Below are 21,402 nucleotides of genomic sequence, written 5' to 3'. Positions count from 1 at the left end.
CGTTAGATTGGCGATTAAGCGATTATACTTTTTAATTGTATTAATCCAAATTCCACAGTATGCGGTCTGAATAAAGTTAAGCGTCGAGGGACTGTTTGCCGTTGGCGTTTCGGAGAATCAATTTTTTTTTTTTTTTTTTTTTTTTTATCAAAATTAACGAGACGATTCGAGGAAGGAAAATGTCCCACCTTATACATCATTTCATTATCTCGGTGAATATCGGCGTCTTTTCTCTTTCGTACTCCGCGTAAATGTGACATCATCGGGCTCAGTCGCGTCACTCGCAATGGTACACAAGTTAATGCGGTTGACATCGCTGATGAAAGTCGTCCGGGAAAGGAAAGCACCCTTGAAAAAGTCCCTCGTAGTGAGACTCGGCGCAAGCGAAATCTACATATTTATAGGGAATGCTCGTCACAGCAGAAGATTTCGGATGCATGCTAAATAACCGAGGCCTGTCCTGTGAAGCAACACGGGGCTCGAGGAGGAGTATGAGGTGGAAGACTGGAAGGAGTAGATTACGTGTGCGCTGGTGGAAGAAGGCGGTAGTACAGGGTAGCGGGCATTCCCTTTTCCCTCGGTATACCATACATCCGTAGAACGAGGATGCGCGATAGAATGTCACCGTTTTCTTCTTTTCTTCTTCTTCTTTATATTATACGAATTTATTACCGAAAAAACCTTTCTAAATGGATCATTTCCATGATTACCATTGTCATTATTTTTTCATGATTTAATATGAATATGATTTAAAATGACATAGCAGGTAATAATTTAGTTATGCGGATTTTTTCGATGAAAAAACTGTATTGGGAAGGGTATCCTTCAGTGAGATTTCAATTCGATTTCTATCGAAGAACTTGCAACTTTCGGTAGGAAGATTTCAACGTAAACACTTACCCGAAACCAAGACGAAGCAGGCTCGATGCAGTCTGCTTAATGATTGGTAAAGTCATCGAGAGAGAGAGAGAGAGAGAGAGAGAGAGAGAGAGAGAGAGAGAGAGAGAGGGAGGGAGGGAGAGAGAGAGGGAGGGGAAAGAATAAGCGGAGCTCGGGTTATTTCTCGTTTCATACATACATATATCGCGACCTAACGACTTACGGCTTACCTTTTCGTTTCCACAAATTCAATATAATAATGCGTGCTCTCGCGATCCTGCGGCTTAGCCCTTTTTACTCTCAGAGGTTCTCCCTCGGTCCGTCCTGACGCCATTTTTCATCGAACATTCAAAGGAACGAATCGAACGAATCGTCGAAGAACCACTTTGAATCTCCTACGTCCTGCGAAGGGTGGCTTATGGCAACGTTATTGCCATGTCACTGCCTCTAGGATTATAGCGAATCATTTTTTCCACATGAAAATGAAGAACCCTCGCAAGCACATAAAGGACCCTCCGCGAGCGTTGTCGCGCGAGCTTTTTTCTCTTTTTCTTTCGCTCTGACACTTTATTACGAACAATGAGTATCTGCTTGGATATCAGCTACGAAGATTCTACCATCATATATCGATCGTCATATACCCTTTCTCGAGACCGATTAGATTGTGAATTTTGATGTACGTCAGAATTTAGAAAATGAATCATTGAACCGATTTTCATTGAACCTATCAACGAATGATCTCGTTCGAATAGAGTTCTTAATAAATGAAGACGAGCGGACTAGCGAATGATATCCGTCGCAATCATATATCGGTGTTAGGCCGTAAAAGGACCCTTGTCTCATGGGGCTTTCTACCATGTTCGTTTCTAACGCCGGGGTAACAGCTTTGAAGAAATTTAAAAGGCGAATTTCGTTCGACGTATCGTTCATCGTTAGAAAAATGAATAGAGGTGATCTTAGAGATTCGGTTAAAATCGAAAATTAAAACGTACCAAGTTTCGTAATAAGGTACAAAAATTTTTCAACTATTAATTTAATTTAAAAAACAATAAGCTGTCGTCTCAACTTCGATATATCGTTATCAAAAAGATAACGCTTGTCCTTTTTCCACGAACGAAGGGCCAAGCTGACGCGCAATATACATTGTTACGTTTATTACTTGTACTCCGTTCACGTTCGCGATCCTAACATAGACACGCGATTGTACCAAGAAAGGGGGTGCGCGTAATTCCTTTGCATCGTGCGTGGTTGCACGCTCATGGGGTCGGCCGTGCTCGGCCACGAATCACCGTGACTCACAAGATTTATGACTCTCGTCTAAACTCATTGATCCTAGAGCAATACGCATGTAAGACGACTAGAACGCGTAAGTACATATGTCGGTTATAATGTTTTTCCACTTTATCATTTTATAATGATTAACAAGTGGATAGATATCGACGGGAAACGTCTATCCACGTGATAATCAATTATTTTCTTATCCTTTAAACTTATTGCAGAATATTTCTACAATCGTTGTAAAATGATTTTTACGCTTTTTACATGAAACCCCCTCGAAATATCATCTACCGTTCATCCATTTCTTCATATAAACAATGAGATATATATATATATATCTATCGTAATTTTATTTACCTTAACTTGTCGTATCTTGCAAGTACAAGGTATTCTCAACTTTTCAAATTGCTGTTGTTGCTGCTGTATAAAGTAAAACGCCGTGTACACTTGATTCTCCGGTGATAAGGAGGATTCGGGAGATTCAAGTCCCGAACTGTTGCTTTCAGCGAATTCGATATTTTCCGATGTCTCCTTTAAACCGATCGAAGAGTCCCTTCGTGGTGACAACGGTGACAACGGCGATCCTATTCCCGAACTGTCCGAGCTAGAATTGGTAAGTCCTCGATATACGGATGAAGTCTTTGCTGTTTTCGATTTTGGGATCAAGCTAGTTCTCGACGAGATTCCACGGGTTCTCGCGATATTTCTGATACTACTGGAAGACTTTGATCTCGATTCGAGAGTTTTCCCAGAGGATAATTTCAAATCGAATCCCGTTCTTGTGCCCGTCTTTACGACACTTATTGCATTTCCGTCGATCCTTTTCGTTCCTCGACGTTTTATCGTGCCTCGATGTTCATCGGTCTCACAATCGATAAGAATTCTTTCTTTATCTCTTTTTTTCTCAATTCTTCCATTTTCTTGAACAACACAATCATCATTCTCACTCGTTGCGAAGTTATATTTACGGTAGCGATTGGTAACGCCTGCGGGTATCAAGTTTCCATCGCCGTAATATTTCACATCTTCAAAATGTCCTTTAGTACAAGAAAAGGACAGACCAATGGAAACTGGCCGTCTTTTCACTGTTCCGGTCTCGTGGCTGGGCGAGTCCCAGTCCACGTGAAACGTTCTTCTCCTCGAACTCATTCCAATTTAAATTGCAGCTTTTATTTTCTGACGCTCTCTCTCTCTCTCTCTCTCTCTCTATATATATATATATATATATATATATATATATATATATATATCTTTTCTTTGCATCAACTTCGAAACAAACCGCGTGCATAGGCGTAAACGTACACGTATATTGGAAATCTCGAAAGGGTTATGCGTTGAAATGAGTAAACGTTCTCAGTAAAAAATCCATTCACATGTGTACGAAGAATTAGGTACGTCGCAAAGGAGGAGATATTTTTCCTTGAAATCGTTAAACTATTACATAAGTAAAACGCAATAAGCAGGATGGACGTGCGGTTATGCGATTTGGCCGAGCGATAAGCGTATTTTCGATTCCTTCAACTCGACAACAATTCGATGCACTTGCTAGGGGTGCCGGGGGCATACTGAAACTACCCATGAAGGAACAGCCCTCTGTCGTTATGAGATCGAGCACGAGACCTAGCCATCGCCAATCGCAGGGATATACGTTCGACGAGGACAACGACGACTCCTAGAGAATGCCCTGTTGTTCCCCCTATCATAGCTGACTGCGGGGGCTAAAAACTAATTACATTCGGTCGCGCGGGTTTCTGATATTCCTACGTGCCGACACGGACTTGTCACCGACCTACGTATGTAGATTTTTGCGAGTTTCTATACATACCACGAAATTATTATTTCGAAAAAAGAAAAGTAGAATTCGGCATCAAGATATAATCAAACTCTCAGATTTTATACAATGGCATCCGAGCGAAGAGTTTTCGCGCGTCAATATGTTTGCATAAAAACGTATCTCGTACGTTTGAACGGCAGCCGTAGGGGTCCCTCAAGCCCCTCTGTAGAGTGCAACCTACTGTCGCTACTACGTATCTATTATATTATTATGGCTACCGCGGAACACCAGCGTGCATTTATGATAGGTATGAAAGCGGAATGATTGCGCATGACGACTCGGATGCGCACGGCTTGTTGTTTCGAAATACAATATTTTGACGGCTACGTCATGGAAGGGATAACCGCGACGTAATCAAATTCGCTCGTCACGCTACGACAGCCAGCTTATGTGATTATGATTTTGCGTTCGTTAATACGGATGATCGATCCCGCTTAACTCCCGCCTAAATACGGCTACGGGTGTATGTAAAAAAGGAACGTTTGAACAAATCGTTAGCAAATCCCTAACCCAAATGGTTAGGGATAATATAGTAATATAGAAGTATAATACCGGTAGAGTGGTATAATGTTCGATATTAATATAATGGTAAGTACGTGCGAATTGATTCTCTTTTAAACAAATTTTCTCGAAAATGTCGAAAAATTGTTCCAACATTATCTTAAGAATAAAGCGTCAAATAACCATAATGGAGCTTTCGTTCGTCGCGTTTTAATAAAGATTTAAGATCAGGTTAATTCCTTGGCGAGCCAACGTAAGTGGGATTTTGGTAGTACGGAGCTTGCGATCGAGGCTTACAACTTATAATCCCGGTACATCTCGTTATAGATAACCCTTGCGAGCTCGCAGATTACGCTTGCACGATGGCGCGTGAGCGCGCAAAGTCCGCGATATCTCATATCCCCCTATATCGAGTCCTGCCTCATGAGAAACACTCGAACAACAATCCTCGCCCCGGTTTATCCCAGGCCGTCATTTCGAGAATGCCTTATTCGGATAAACGCTTACGATCGCACAAATTTTCCAAATATCCAGATCCAATTTTCTGCTGGTCCGTCGGTGCTCCTACGTCGAAGGGTCAGGATTAATGTGAAGCGGAAGTAACGCGATCGAGCTTATAACACGAGGACGCTGTCGCTAGGTAAACTCCCGTATTAACGCGCGATAACACGGCGCAATCTATACCGATTCGCAGGATCAGTATTTTTTCTATGAAATATTGCGTAATTTTTGTCGGTAATCGTCGTTATCGATCGTTAATCGATCAAGCTTTAATTTTAAATGGAACGAATTTGGAAATCGCGTTCTTCGAAGGCGCTTGAAATTTACAATGGACGGGCACACCGGCCAAGGATCAAAGTTCATTCCTATTATTCGCGCAGAAATCTTTTACCGACCGAGTTAAATTTTATCTCTCCGCGGATAAAAACTTTCATCCGTCTGGAAATTCGCCACCGTTTCTATTTGTCGCGTTTCTCCTCGACAGATGGAGCTTCCCGATAGACGGCACGAGGGCTGTTTCCAGAATGAGGGGTAGATATTCGAGCCGAGTTTACGCGTGCTCTGCTTCTACCACTATGGATTTACCATTAATCGAGACGAACGGGAAACAATTGTCCCTCAGCTCGCGTTCCCACCGCGTTATAACTATCTGTGGATTTTTCAAAAGAGAAAAAAGAAAAAAGGAGTCAAGGTGGGAAACATATTCAAAATCAACATATTCAATCCATTTGAACTTCTTTTCTTTTTTTTTTCTACAACCGTCGTTATTGCCACATAATTGCCAATACCTAAATTTGAACGATTGAATGTTTCGATACGAAAAAGAGATATAACATACTTTTCCATGGTATTTACTTCCAAATGATATTATCCAATAGGTGCGTATATATAAAATAAGATCAATATATCATAGAAGAAATGTCGACGAGATAGTTACCATCTCGAGGGACTACGCATCGGAATTTTGTCTCGGCAAACGGGACAAGATGAAATTTTCACAAGAGAAAGAGCGAAACGCGAAAGAGGGATAGAAGGACTTGAAAGCAAGATGGGAAAAGGAAACGAGACGGCACTTTGGGGAGAATCGAGCATATCTCTTTACGGAACGAAATGTCTCCTTGAAATCGGATTTCTTCCACGGCCGGAGGAAAGGAGGAAGCAAAGCTTTTTGGGCAGAACGAGCTATACCCGCCCGCTGGCGTAACGGTCTCACGTTCGCGGGGGTGTATTTTCCCACGTGGCCGTTGGATCATGCGCGTTACGTGTCGGACAAAGTTTTGTCCTGTCTAGCAGGCAGGTTTATTGCGGCCAGGCATTACCTTGACTCCTACGAAATAGGGGAATGGAGAACGATGCTGAGAAGTTGAATGAGGAGACGGGGAAGGGTACTGGGGGGGGGGGGAGGTTTAGGGTTTAATCGACGTTGGAAAAGCGAAAGTTAACTTTAAACTTTCAAGGGGAACACGTTGCGGATGCGCGCGCTGACGTGCGCGCGTATACAAACAACCGATCATCACAAATTTTCTCAATCTCGTCTATTTCCTTATAACTATTTGTTATTCTGCCGATCAACGAGCTCGGAAATTTAATTCCAAGGTTATATTCGTAACGCATTAAGTAAAGACTTTGCAATCCTCGCGCACGCTATTCCTGCCTTTTGACAGTGCACGCATATTATCATGCAATAATGCTCGAGAGCTTCCCTATGACCAGTTTGCCTTCGCATGCAGACTAGTTTTTGTGCTTGTGTTTGACCCTTGTGTATGGATTGCAGGTCCATAAAATTTATGTTGGTTGTGGGCAAACCGTTATTATCTTGAATTATTCTTCGAGGTAAATTGATTCGCAACATTTCGATTTGCAGGTACCAATATATTTTTGGAAAAGGGGAAAAATAAAGAAATGAAAAATGAGAAATTGTAATGGCAGCGTCGTGTCAACATCACGGTCAAATATAATAGTTTCCGTGGATGAAGGACGACACGCGATCCGCCGTTGTTCATCCGCATTATTTATCGAAATACCAGATTGTAGTTATCCAATATTGGATACTTTCGGTACAGATGGTAATCGTTGAATCTTTCAAACGGGCATTTATACATATACATTCATTCTTCCTCGTACGAAGATTTATCGTAGCATACGTAACCACCATTCTCGGGTGGTCGAGTTCCGGATCCAAGAATTGAGATCTCCCTTGCGATTCTCAGATATGCTAAGTAAATTCTTATAGTAATTTATTCGAGAAAAGGGAGAAAGGGACCCTTTAAGAAGTTTCTTAATTGATGGTCGTAAATAGGGAAGGGAAGACCATGGTCGAACGTTCGGTATTGCATTTTAAAATCATCCGGACGAATCCTTTTCCAGTACCTCTTTCGACGGGCCCCCTTCGCTCTTTTCGAAAGGTAATTCTATCCAACGCCACTCGAGATGATTACCTTAAACGAGCTGAGAACAGCTGTGTAGACTTTATTTGAAATATATTTTCTTTGAATGTTCCTATGTATATGACATACGTATTATACGCAAGTAAATAGGTACCGCGCATAGGACGAGAACGAATAGGACGTGAACGTGATCGATATCGATATTGCGAACGTTCATTACGAAACGGTTCGGTAATACTTCTTATTATTCCCTACGGATCTCCGTGCATCGTCGTACGTTAATGATATTAACGTGGACGAGGAGAATTCTCGTTTCTTTTTCAGGAAAAAGAAAGTTGTATTAGGATTTAGAGTTTGAGATGACCCGTGCTAACCGAACCAAGGGCTTGTGCCAAGGGTTGGAATGTTACAGCTTCTGTCACATAAATATCCCGAAACCCCTACATTCTGAGAACCCGCGCTGTTCCATCCCTTCTTACCGCTCCCGTCCCAATACTTGTTCGAGTAAAGTTGCAGAAACTCTTCCAGCTTGATATCGATTCTCAATTCTTGCGCGAGCGAAAAAGATAAAGGGGGATAATGAGGGAAAGAGGTGGGACGATAGGTTCTGCTTGACTATGACGATATAACTATCGTTATTACTACCTAGTGATGATTAAAGGAAAATTTTCTAACGTCAACACGTTTTTTCCAATAATAATTATTGCGCCACGCTATTACGCGTTATCTTTTATTCGAATGAAAATTTTCCAACGTTCTGAGAATGGGACGAGACCTAAGAAAAATAGATAAAAATCGGGAAAGTAGGTAAGGCATTTCTAATGGTGGAACTCTTAACGGAGGGTAGAGTCTAACGACCCCAAAAATATTAATCTTCGATTAGACGGCTTATCGTGCCGGCCGATCAGAAATGCGGAAAATTTGGAAGCGTGAAAAGTCTAGGGACTCCCTTATCTCGAAAGTTTCACATTTCTTTTCTCCTCGTATCGGTTGGCAGCTATGTAACTACTTGTGGCGTTCGTGATACACGCGTATAATAAACTTATATACAGTGTGTCTTTCTTATCGTTCTGAATTTCGATCAAACGATCGAATGATAATTGCATACGGATCTAGTTTCATGATGAAAAAGAAAAAAGAAAAAAAAAAGAAAATAAAAGAAAAATCTGAACTGACTTATTTAAAAGGCAAAATTACAGTACGAAACTTCAATGATTTCCCGACGATCGATTCGAATCGATGATCTCGGCGCTTAATGGCGCTACGGGTCACGTTCATTCTGCTAAATTTGCGAGGACGATCGAAAGAAGTATGTAGGGTGCCGAAAATGCGGTAGGCATTTGAGAGAGAGAGAGAGAGAGAGAGTACGAAGAAGGGTGTGCGCCCTTCGTACGCCTCCTTCGATCTCACGCTACTACTCTCGGAAGTCGAATGAACGCGTGCACGCCGTGGTAAGAATCCGTTGACGTAAGCCAATTTAAGGTGCTCGCTCGACCCGTTTCTTGCTCCCCATAGCGATATACAAGCCAACTATATAGTATATCCATGGTACGTACACACCCTCTTTCATCTCCCGCTCTGTGTCTGCAGTCTCGTTCTCCTTCGGATAGCCATGAGACACACGTAGGCGTTGTATCTTTAATTATATCTACGCGGCCAAGGGACGTAAACCCAAAAGCCGACCGCAAACTCGCACCTCCCTGAGGGATGTCGATCTTGCGAACTAAAAAAGCCCTTTTCTCCCCACTGTCGGGACAGATTTTTCTTACATTTACAATCTTTTCTGTTTCTCTACGACAATTAAATATCCATTTAGTTTTACATTCGTATTATCGTATGTACGAGGAATGAATAGAAACGAGTAGATATAACGACGAAGACCGTCAACGAACGAAAGTGTCGACTTTTCCGATTCAACTATATAAGAACTATATAGGATACTCCCTCAAGATTTCGTCTTTAAAAATTTGCTCCTCCCTATCTATCCCTCCTTCATCGTCGGGGCGTGGTTCCCCTCTTCTACTTTCTCCTTGCCTACAAATCAAGCTCAAAGCTCGGTGAGCTTTAAGCTCGCAATTTCGAGAATTTCCAGAGAAAGCGAACAGCGAGCGATCGAACGATTTTACGAAGAAAATAGATTCCGAATGGAATTATATAATAGATTCTGGAAGGAAATTTTGTTAGAAAACAGCTAGTTACATCTCACTTTTTTCAAATTATTACATTTATGTATGTAGATATTATTAAATTTATCATCAGATACGCACAAACTAAATGCATTTCACAAAAAACGAAATGCATTTCTTTCAAGCACCCGTTCGAGTTTAGCGCTTGAAAGAAAAAAATATTTTACGGGAAAAGTATCCCAGGAGAACGTGCTCTTTCTACTCTTTTCCTTTTTTTCTCCCTTTGTTTTTGAAAAGACAACCAAGATCTAAGAAAAGAAATTTTATAGGGAAAAAAATCTTTGAAATAAAAGTCAAATAATTATTCTTACCTTAACAGTTTCCTGAGGCGTGTACCTCGCAGGGCGTTGCACATGGGCCTGAACCTGCAGGCTCATTGCTATTTCATAACTGCAGTACGGAGTACCCTAAAGAAAAAAAGAAAAACTCTACTTCGATTTTTGATACAAAATTTATACAAAGCACACATCAGATAGAAATAAATATATGCAATATTTTCAAAGGAATTTCCGATTTTTCATCGACTGTAATTAATTATTAGAATAAATTAAATCGTATTTATTATATTATTGAATCGAATTATATTATTTAATGAAGTATTTCAAGTAGGTCTACACGTACAGATAACTTTTTCAAAATACCGAGTCGCTAACGCTTTTTTAATAGCATTAAAAAAGAGCAAAAACAAAAAAGTAAACGAGCGATAGTTTCAAACGGGTTTCGAATAAAACCGAGCCTCGTACAAAAATCGGAGATTCGCAAGAAGGATAGAGGGGACGCCCTGCTGAGTCGAACCGTGCCGAGTCGGTGCGGTGGTCTGCTTGTCAATACGAACAAGTACGTGACCCAGGTATCAAATAGCGAACGGTACGAACGCTCGCACCAGAGAGCGAACATTCTCGTTCCGTTTCTCGAGCTTCCATTTCTCTCTATCTCCCTCTCTGCTTTCCTTAACGACCGCCGTACATCGACATTTTTCTACGATAACTTCCGACAACGTAATCAAACATTCTATGCAACGTCGTTCGTCGTTCATTCGTTCTAAAAAATATATATGTATCTAGATGAGATATAGAAACGATATCGGCTTTTGCAGAGTCGGTAAACTTTTGGAGTTTAAAATTATGATTTAAACTATAAGATGAAAAAAAGGACAAATGACGAAACGAACAAAATGATCTTACGAGTGAATTTGTTAAGACATCTAGGTGGAGAAAAAGAAGAATCGATAGATTCGTAATGAGTAAAAAAAGATCTTGATTATTCGCGTTCGCGAGATACAAGGAGATGGTAGAGAAAACAAAGACCATCGAGGGTTGATAATGCGAACGGTACGAAGGAGTAAAGGAGATGGAAAGGGACGGTTTCCGATATAGGGAAGCTAATCGAGCGAAAAGCATAATTAATCACGACAAATTCGTCGTGATTAATAACGAAGGCGTTATCGACACTGCCGGGAAGCATAAACACCTTTAATGGCCGGTGGAAATTACTTTCTCTCATTCGATGAACTCTGGTTGACGACGTTTTTTATGTTTCTATCGAGTACGTATCTTTGGCAGTTTTTGTGTAAAAAATACGGAAATATGGGAATACGATTGAATTATAACAGTTAATATATATATTTATATATATATATTAATATATATATATATATATGTATATATATATATATATATATATATATATATATATAAAATAAAAAAGAGAAATAATTCGTCTGAAATCGATCACGATTGAAGATTTTCGATAAAGTGCTCAGAGGAAGAAGTGGAAGTCAGCGTCGGGACAGATAGATAGAGACGGAGGGGGTATAAAGGACGGGGGAAATGGGCGATGTACGGGCTCCCATATCGTCTAATGAGCCCGAACGGCCGTGGCCGTTCGCAGCTAGGGTAACTCGCCCGTCCTGCGACTCTCCCATGATACCCCGTTTCCTCCCTACTCCTCTCCACCTTCCCATGACATTTTCACCGTGAAATCCACTGTTCGAGCTGTTGAACGTGCCGTGAACGAGCGTGCTCTGTACGTCACTACACGTCAAAGCGTACAGTCTCGTATTTTAATGTACCTACGTACACTCTGTTTTATACCACCGAAAGCTATACGAGTATACCAGACCAAGCATCGCGCATTACATCGCGTCATAACATGGATTAATTCGGCGTGACGCTGTACGGGGACCGGTTGCGACATCATTAAACTAGCTTAATATTAGCGAGTAAACCTAGATCGAACGCTTGTTCGCGTTCAACGAATTATAGATCAGATCGAGCAAAGTATTATGCTATACTTGAGAGAATCAGTTAACTGCACGCGTATCGTTTTTGTTAGAAAATCAACCGTTAGAAAATCAGTAGACCCGTTGCGTTTTTCTCTTCTTTTTTATATTTTTTATTCGTATTTTTATACATACTTTGATCTTTAATCCACCGATACGAAATTATCTTTCATCGTGTATCAATTGCTATACGATTGGAACTAGAAATAACGAATTCCCTTGAACCAGTAAAGTCCGGAATGTCAAATAGTCTTTATTTCGCAATGGTACACATCTATACGAAGCCTTCCGCTTATGAAAGGAGAGCGTTCGCGTTCTATGAGTGATCGAGAAGCATGATGTTATCTTTGCAGCTCGATGACGAGCACCGGAAGTATCGCTTTAATCACCATATCCGAAAGTCGTTCCTTTTGGCACGCTACTGAAAGCAAGATCGTGTTTTATACGAACTCGACTTAGATTCGATGAAAAACATAGCTCGGAGAGTGCAACTTGGAGGAAATTTAAAAAATTCAAGAAATTCAAAAAAACTTTTCATTTGTCTCTCTCTCTCTCTCTCTCTCTCTCTCTCTCGAAAATGGTAACTCACGAAAAAATCTATCGCAACGTCATATACATTGGTCTTTTATAAAATAGACGTCTTCGAGACTTATCAACGCGACATTTACATAGTCCATCAGGATTATCGTTACGATCGTGAAGCGGGTAGAAAAGAGCAAAGAAAAATTTATTTGCACGAATGCAAACATGTAACGCATGTAAGCTCAACTGGGTGGAGGTAATTCCGAGAGAAAAAATCAAGGATGGAAACGCGCGTTAATTTCATGCGATAAAATGAAGTTGAGAGGAGGAGGGGTAAAGAGGCCAACCGGGATGAGGAGTGGTGGAAGAGGGAAAGGAAGAGGAAGGGTGAGAGTAGTAAAAAAGAGAGAGAGAGAGAGAGAGAGAGAGAGAGAGAGGTGGAGGAGGCACCATAAGGTCTGGAAGACCCCTTACGTTATCGATCTGTCCCTTGCTCAGCGATATGGCGCGGTACGCACTATACCACACCATGCACCCCCATGGCGCATTCTATATTGTTCTCGCTCGCTCGTGCGCTCGTGCGCTCTCGTACGCTCTCATATATATCGCACTAGTACCCACACGTCCACGTCCCCACGTCCTTGTATATCTAGCTTATATTAAGCGTTCGTACAGGGCTGCCCCGGTGTACGTTTACGGTGCGTTCCACTGTTATTTCCGCCATGGTGTAAGTACACGCACAACCGATATACTCTCCCCCTCTGCATACCCCTTTTATCACATACGTTATGCAAGCCGCCACCTCACACCTGCCCTCGACGACACCATTAACGGCATAGAACAACGTGTCGCTTACCTTCCGCTATGAATTCGCGTGGGAGTTTTTGATTTTACATTGTATAGTTAGGTTTTTTTAATTCTTTATCAACGAGTCAATCGACTTAGTATCGATCTCCAATCGATCTGGAAGATGGGAGAATTTCTCTCTTTCTCTCTCTCTCTCTCTCTCTCTCTCTCTCTCTCTCTATCTATCTATCTATCTATCTAACTATCTATCTATCTATCTAACTATCTATCTATCTATCTATCTATCTCTTTAGCGCGTTTATTGTTATTTACTGTTATCTGATAGGAAAATATTATTAAGAAAAGCAGATAGGCACTAGTAGAAAAAAAGGAAACATCTTTATACAAATGTTAAAATATTGTCATCTATATCAGATGATTATCCGGATGATTCGTTTTAATGAAACATTAAATATTCATGAAAATACACGTGCATGTTTTAAATAGATACGCCTGTTATACAAAAAATAAAGAACATCGTGGTTAATATATACACATATATATATATATATATATATATATATATATATATATATCAGCATGTACAATCCCGTTTACAAAAGATTTATCAATTTGCATTGAATCGTCGAGTGGTCAAAATTTAAAAGAAAAACATCGTACTAACGAAGCGTACATACCGTGCCAGTCGCGTTTTATCGTCGCGTCAAAACGAGCAAAAAGAATCCCTTCTTGACTTTCATCGAACGAGATTAAAGGCCATTTCCGTAAAGGCTATACACTCCTGAAGTACTCGTAACTCGAATTCCACCCCCTTCGAACATATGGTATTCCACTTTTCATACGGTCGTACTACTCGAGAGTAATAGTAGGGAGAACCAGTGAGGGGAGGGTGGTGGATGAAGGAGGGGAAGGTAGATCAAGAAGAGAAAGGAAAGACGAGAGGTAAATACATGGAAAGAAGGACTACCAAAGATGATATCTAGACGAAGGACGTAAGGGTGAGAGGGGTGGCCGTGGGTTGGCACGTTCGTGAGAAAGATTAATATCTCTATTGGACAAGTTCAGCGAAGCGAGCCATTTATCTACCTACGTAACGCATAACATGCCCTTTCTATCCTCATTCTATCCTCGTTCCACCACCTTCGACTTCGCCGAGTCCTAACAGAAGTCACTCGTTCATATTCTTTTCTTCTTTCTTTCTTTCGTTCTTCCTTCTTCTCTTTTCGACAGGTTTATTTGAAACTAAGATATAAAGTTGTCCGTCGATCGTAATAACATTGGCTAAAGGGATAATTAACTTAAAGAAAATAAATTGAGATTGCGTAATAAAATTTTTTCGTATGAAGTCGCACACACGGACATCGCCATCAATCAATCCATTCTCCCGCTACTTAAGTTCACTAACTATCACTTTGTGCATCTTGCCGAAAAAAATGAAAAAAAAAAGGAAAAAAAAATAACAAAAGCCGCATAGCTCACAAGGCTCGGCGCGATACGGCGGGGATCCTCACACCTTACAGGAACAAGCAAGTAGAAGAGTCACATACGGCTCACGACTCGCTCGTTGATCTGCCTTAAGTGATTAAGGACTATCGCGATTAGTTAAATGCGATTAGTTATTCTTTCCTTTTATTTCGAATTTGCCCTTGTACTTGAAACACGAGATGACTCAAGTTTCTTTCGTGAAACACGTAATAAAACTGAATGTAGGACGAATATAATGACGACGAATGAGTAATGCTAAAAAAATAGTGGCACGTCGCTGTTGTTGTTGTTGTTGTTAAGGAAAACGATGAACAATGTAAACCCTTGTCGCTTACGACGATATACGATTAAATGCACTTAGAGTGAGTAAATTAAAGCTATCTCTATCTTGTCTAGGCCTTTTGTAGTTCATTCTCTCTACGATTATGTCGCGGAACACGCGATGTCTCCAACAACCGTTTGTTCCGCGAGGATCCCTTTTCACCCTGTCCTCTTGTAAACCCTTTACTTCCTAAGAGAGAACTCCTTACGTTTCGCTGCGAGTGAAATATCGCTCGCTAGAGCTTTGCTATTTTCATCGTAACGACAGGTAACGGTGAACGGTGAGATGTACGCGTTTAGATCTCTAAATACCTATCATACGTAAGTATATACATACATGTATGTATGTATGTACTTACGTAGGTATGCAAACCTGACGCAATCCCTCACACTGCAAAAACTTTCCATCATTGGTACTGATTTGATTTAACGGTTAACCCGCTAACTTGCTATCGTAATATTTATTGCTATTGTAATTAAATTTATATTTTGATGATGTCAACGTGTCACAATCGTAAAAAAAAAGAGAAAGAAAACAAACGACCGATCGAGTATACGTACGCAGTTAAGTGCATATCATTTTATCTCACATACGTTTGCCTAGATACGCCGAATGTCAGAAAAATGTTTGAACGCTTATTACTGATTCTCCATCACATTACTTTTCCGTTAAATCAACGAAGCGAACGAAAAAGAACGTAATAAGTCGTGAGAGATATTCTTACAGACGTGGGTCCATTAATAACAACTTTTAGTTGTACAATAGCGCAGGCCATTAACGAAGGACTCTCTCTTACTCGCCTTTTTTCTCTCTTTTTATCTATCTCTTTGATATGATTTAAAAGCTTTTAAAATCTTTGGGCCGAAAGATTCAAGCACGTTGACCGTGAAGAAGACCGAATGTGATTCGATCCCGAGCAAACGGATATTTTTCTTCGACTTCTTTTCTCCCTTCTTATCATGCTTTACCACTAGGACGTCAGCCAAATAATGGCGTGAAAATACTCGGCCGTACGATGACACACCCATGCATTCGTACTTACTACCTCTTTATCGCTTTATGTCTACCATAAACACTTGATCTCCTACTGTTTTAAACTGTCTGTACTTGGAATATACGTAAGACGCAAAATACGTTCTATAAATGTATGTATATAGATACATTACGTATAGATACAACTCGTTGAGTCGAAGCAATCTTCCTACGATGATCAGAAAGAGAGAGAGAGAGAGAGAGAGAGAGAGAGAGAGAGAGAGAGAGAGAGAGAGAGAGTTTTTATTCCTTCTATTCTTTTATCAAATGAATTGGAAGAGTCGTCGCGGAAACGACAAGATTTTCAGCATAAAATTTGATATATCTTGAACTAAACACTGTATAATATTATTATTTAATATTATGGATATATTAAGTACATAAGATCGTAGAAATTCGATATAGTTCGCGTGTTTCGGCCCTAACAAAATTTTATCGGATGACGATGTAGTTGGATGGGTTAATAGCGTTATTCATTTTCGAATGGAAGGAAAGTCGATATTAACGTGAAGAAGGAAAAAAGAATAGAAATAGATCACGCGAAATAGCGGATAGCTTTTCTTTTGCTGAGTTTTTATTGGGTGATTATATGGATACGTGCGCGCAGGTTATTTATATCAGCATCAATTTGTCAAGGCGAGACGGTAGCGTTACCGTTCATGCTAGTCGAGGGATTTAATCAAAATGAAGAGAGCAGGCAAACATTAAACTACCATGGGGAACGTGAAATGTGCGAATTCGCGGCAATATGAAGGTCGTTAGATATATGAAGTAGATATATCTACTGTACGTATGTAAAAGGAGGACCCTAGTTGGAATAAGAGGGTACGCACATATACACATAAATAAAAAGAGAGTATATTTGTTATTTCTCTCTTTTTTTTTCCCTTTCCTTCCACCCGCCTCACCCCTACCGCTCCCATTGTACCCTTTATCGTGCACGAAACGCAAACCGAAGAATTAACCGTTAGCTGCAAACTTGAAAAACGCATTGCATTTCTTAATGATCCTTTTTCGTTCTCTATGTTTTCTACAGATGAATGCACATAGAGACATGCGTGCACGTATAGACCGAAGCGCAGGGACGGAAAGACCCCGAAGCGATCTTCGTGTTTACATTTTGAAGAACGTGTAAAAACAGCCGCCCAGCATCTGCCCTAGGTCCAAGCGATTCAACGGCACGGCACGCCACGCCACGCGCCTGGCTTTACGGAAGTGTTTAGAGTACATATTTGAAATATATGCGTCTTTGCGATCAAACGATTCACCGATGCGTTGCTCGTCCCTCGATAATCCATCATTCCACGAATTTGTTACGTCCACGATAATAAGCTTAAAAAATAGGTCTTTCTTTTCTTTTAATTTTTATTATTGAGACGCAACAGTTCGATTGGATCATACATAATTATGTGGCGCCGTTATCGATCCTATTTGAAAAAACATTTTTATTATATACATCCTTTATAGCATCTTTTGTAAATTATTCTATATTACAAACACATCGACATTGATATAAATGGTTGTTATTAATATAAAAGTAATAAATTAATTAATTAAAATGATAAACTCGGAGAAAGAACGACGAATCCTACTCAATTTTTAATATCGTCCGATATCCAATGCGAGTGAATATGCGAATAAATATAAATATACATTCACTAATTGCGAATGGACGCGCTAATACCGAAGTACTTAAACAGTTATATTACCGCGCGATATATCCATGCGGTGTCCCACCTGTACCGACAAAAGTTCACCAAATTTGGTCAGATTGACCAGTTCTCGGATCTTTAATAAAATCGAGGAGATATAGAAAAGGAATTCATGGAAGGTACGTCACGAGCGCACACACGCTCGTACGCGCGCGTACACGCATACACTCTCACTCTCTCTTTACTGCTATAAAGGAAATTAATATCATACTTTCTTATGATCGCGTGAACACGAACATACTTTTATTGAGTTTATCATTGCGAAACGAAACTTATGATGCATACAGAGACAACATTCATCGTGATTTCCGCCGTTTCTCTTTTAATATCATTATGACGATTTCAACGATCGTTTAACGAAAAATAACAACGTATTTTTATATAGGGGGAATAGAAAATTGACAAAATTTTATTAATAACGCGAATCGCTTAACATTCTTTAATTTGGAATTTTAGGAGATTGAAAAGATTGTAACGTCGACAGAAAAAAAAAGAAAAGTTGAAACTCTATGTAGACATTTCTTTTAAAATAAAGAGTATAAATATATCTATATATGCCTTTTACTCAACTTACATCACATAGTTTATTAAACTATTACGAATATCACGAGAAAAGATTACGTTTTCTGTACATGTTCATGACTTTATGTATACATAAGACAAGAATTTTAGAAACGATCCATCTAGTTTTAAGCGCGATTCTCATTCGCAACACGTGTATAACACGTGACAATTCGCGTGAAAATTATAGATCGGCAAATCCCCAAAAGTTGTACATCCGTTCGTTACCATACACACACACACACACACACACAAACACTCACAACTTTGTAACCTCCAAAATCTAAAGGTTCAGTTCGAATGATCTTGCGTTTATTAAAAAAAAAATTACAAAACAATAGGTGTCTTACCTGATATGAGAGATCGACACCTGATAAACGATGTCGACAAATCTCCTTTAAAAATTCTCCTCTTCCCTTTTTTCTTTAAACAGCCGAACTTTGATATGCGTCGATTTCTTTGATAGATCTCACCGGCCCACCTGGAGTTTTCATTCATGTATCTATGTAATTCTCGTAATTGGCCGTTTCTTTGCCTATCGTTGCGATATGTATCCTGCAAGTATGTTCAATTCTTCTTTCTCGTTACACCAAATTATACAATAAGTATAGCACTTTCACACACTACTCTCTGTCGTCGAAGCGTCGTGGCAACGATAATATGTATGACCGGCGAGTAACGATCGAAGTGGAAAAAGAGTCTAGAGGGAAAGTGCGAGAGAGAGAGAGAGAGAGAGAGAGAGAGAGAGAGAGAGAGAGAAAAGTGAAAAAAGATTAAAAGTAGGGAGAAAGAAAAAAGAAAAGGAAAGCAAAAAAGAGAAAAAGTATCTACCCTCACGGCAGCCGCGCGAGCCAACTATTGACGATCGGAAAGAGAGAGAATAGAGACCACATACACTGTAGTTATTACGAGCGACGTAGGTGTAATACACATCCTCGAGAACGGCGACGTCGACGGCCGTTCACACTGTCGAGTACCGTACACACTGTCCGTACGCATCGTCGACGCGGCTACGCTCGTACTCCCACTGCCACGCACCCGCGTAAGTACTTACCTTCTAGCGCGCCGGAGAATTATCCTACGTAGAAGTAGGAGAAGGGGCAGAAGAACAAGGGAGGGGAGACTTCCACGCGATTGATGCAACAAACGGAGAAAAAAGACACATCTGTAAACATATTTTTTCAAACCTTTTCTTAAAATACATGTCATTTTATAGAACAGAAATAAAGTAAATGGCACATCCTTAAGAAAAATAAACTCAACGGGCTATGCAGTATTCAACATTGCGAAGTGTTAATATCATTGTACTATCTGTATTGAATGTAAATAAAAAATTAGATTATTTTATTTACATATTATACAATATATTTGATTATGCATTAGAAAACTAGGCAAATATATGACCTATTAGAAAACCAAATAACCAACAAGCAGAGTGGCGCAGTGGAAGCGTGCTGGGCCCATAACCCAGAGGTCCGTGGATCGAAACCATGCTCTGCTAAAGGGGTGTCACCTTTATTTTTTTTTTTTGACACGTTTATTTTTTATAATGGAATTTTTTTTTTTTTTTATATTTTTCCTCTAATTATTCTTCGGTATCTATTACATAGCTATAGATTATATACAAGAATAATTTGTTGTATCGAGCAAACGGCACATTTGGAAACATACGATATTATTATATATCCGTTTTCTATTAATTTGCTACTTCTTCCAAATTCTCTATATTACTTAAAAATTTCACTGAGAATAGCGCTGGCAATTTCTTAGCTCGCTAAAAACATGTAAAAATAAATTTCAATAAGAATACTTGATATTTGAAAGTATTTTTATGGATATAATGTTTATGCTGATTCTATCAACATAATGTTTATAATTTGTATAACATAGATGTTACAAACGTTAACATATTTAAAAAAGCCTTTAAAATGTGTAATACCACTTATTGATGATATCGATAATCTCCTTCACGGAATGAAAAATGTCAAAGCAATTTGGAATGTGCAAAACAACAAAACATAGATAGTACATAGAGACACTTTGCAATCATTTTATCACACACATTACACCTACTTTACAATCTTACTATCTGTAGAAAAACATTACTTTTTTGTAATAATCACGATATGTGCTACTTAAATCGAAGATTATGTAAATGATACAGGTGAGTGGTTATTAATACAAGTAGTAACTGCGTAGTACTGTTTGTCAAAAAGGGGAGGTGAATGAAAAAGACCGAGAGATTTTTTTTTTTTTTTTCGTATATCCGAGAAGGAACAAGTTGGAACATAATACGTATTGATGACCAACATAAATATAAATTAAACCAATCTAAACACACCAACAGAAAAATATATGTAACAAAATAACAATAAACGAACATATTAGGAGGTATACATATTATGTATACAATGTTAGAAATATCTTTGTTTTAATTGTATAATCATATGAAGTATTACATAACAATATATATAATGACATAAAAGAGAAGAGAGAGAGAGAGAGAGAGAGAGAGAGACGAAAAAAAAATCCATTGAATATAATACTCTGTTGCAATAAATTTGCAATTGCCTGCTACTTACATAATTTATAGTGGTAGTGGTTGCGTCAAAGTTGCTTCAAAATTGTATCAATGTTTCATCAAAGTTGCATCTGAATTTGCGTCAAAGATTCTTCAAAAATGGGTCAAAAGTTACGTCAGAGTTGAGTCTGGTTGCTACTGTAGTTTTGTCTGGATGACTCCGGAGTTGTGACTGGTTACGTACATAGTTTTGTTTGGTTGTCTCCGGAGTTACGACTGGTTACGTCCATAGTATTGTCTGGTTGCCTCCGCAGTTGTGACTGGTTACGTCCGCATATTTGTCTGGTACCCTCCGCTATTGTGATAGGTCATGTCCGTAGATGTCTCTGGATCCCTTCGGAGCTGTGAATGATTACGTCCGTAGTAGTTACACGTTTCCTCCGGAGTTTGTGACTGGTTACGTCCGTAGTTTTTTTCTTTTTTCCCTGGTTCCTTCCGGAGTTGTGACTGGCTATGCCCGTGGTTTTTTTTTCTTCTTTTTTCTCTAGTTCCTTTCGGAGTTGTGACTGGCTACGTCCGCGGTTCATTTTTTT

At 39.6% G+C, this 21,402-nt stretch overlaps 1 protein-coding gene and 1 non-coding gene across 2 annotated transcripts in view; one reads left to right on the top strand and one right to left on the bottom strand.

Moving 5' to 3' along the window:
- Positions 1 to 19,248, bottom strand: part of LOC124429417 (protein sickie) — an 83,936-nt gene extending 64,688 nt beyond the window's left edge. Inside the window, exons 1-2 of the mRNA XM_046974700.1 lie at positions 18,639 to 19,248; positions 9,878 to 9,973 (exon numbers count right to left, since the gene is read on the bottom strand). Coding sequence (XP_046830656.1) covers positions 9,878 to 9,943 — 66 coding nt within the window. The 5' untranslated portion in view covers positions 9,944 to 9,973; positions 18,639 to 19,248. The remainder of the gene's footprint in view (positions 1 to 9,877; positions 9,974 to 18,638) is intronic.
- A 469-nt stretch (positions 19,249 to 19,717) lies between these two features.
- Positions 19,718 to 19,789, top strand: Trnam-cau. The gene has a single exon. It is a non-coding gene; the product is annotated as a tRNA-Met (tRNA).
- Positions 19,790 to 21,402: the final 1,613 nt, after the last annotated feature.

The sequence above is a fragment of the Vespa crabro genome, chromosome 1 (genome assembly GCF_910589235.1).
Source record: "Vespa crabro chromosome 1, iyVesCrab1.2, whole genome shotgun sequence".
Taxonomy (NCBI): domain Eukaryota; kingdom Metazoa; phylum Arthropoda; class Insecta; order Hymenoptera; family Vespidae; genus Vespa; species Vespa crabro.
This window is presented reverse-complemented; position numbering and strand designations above follow the sequence as displayed.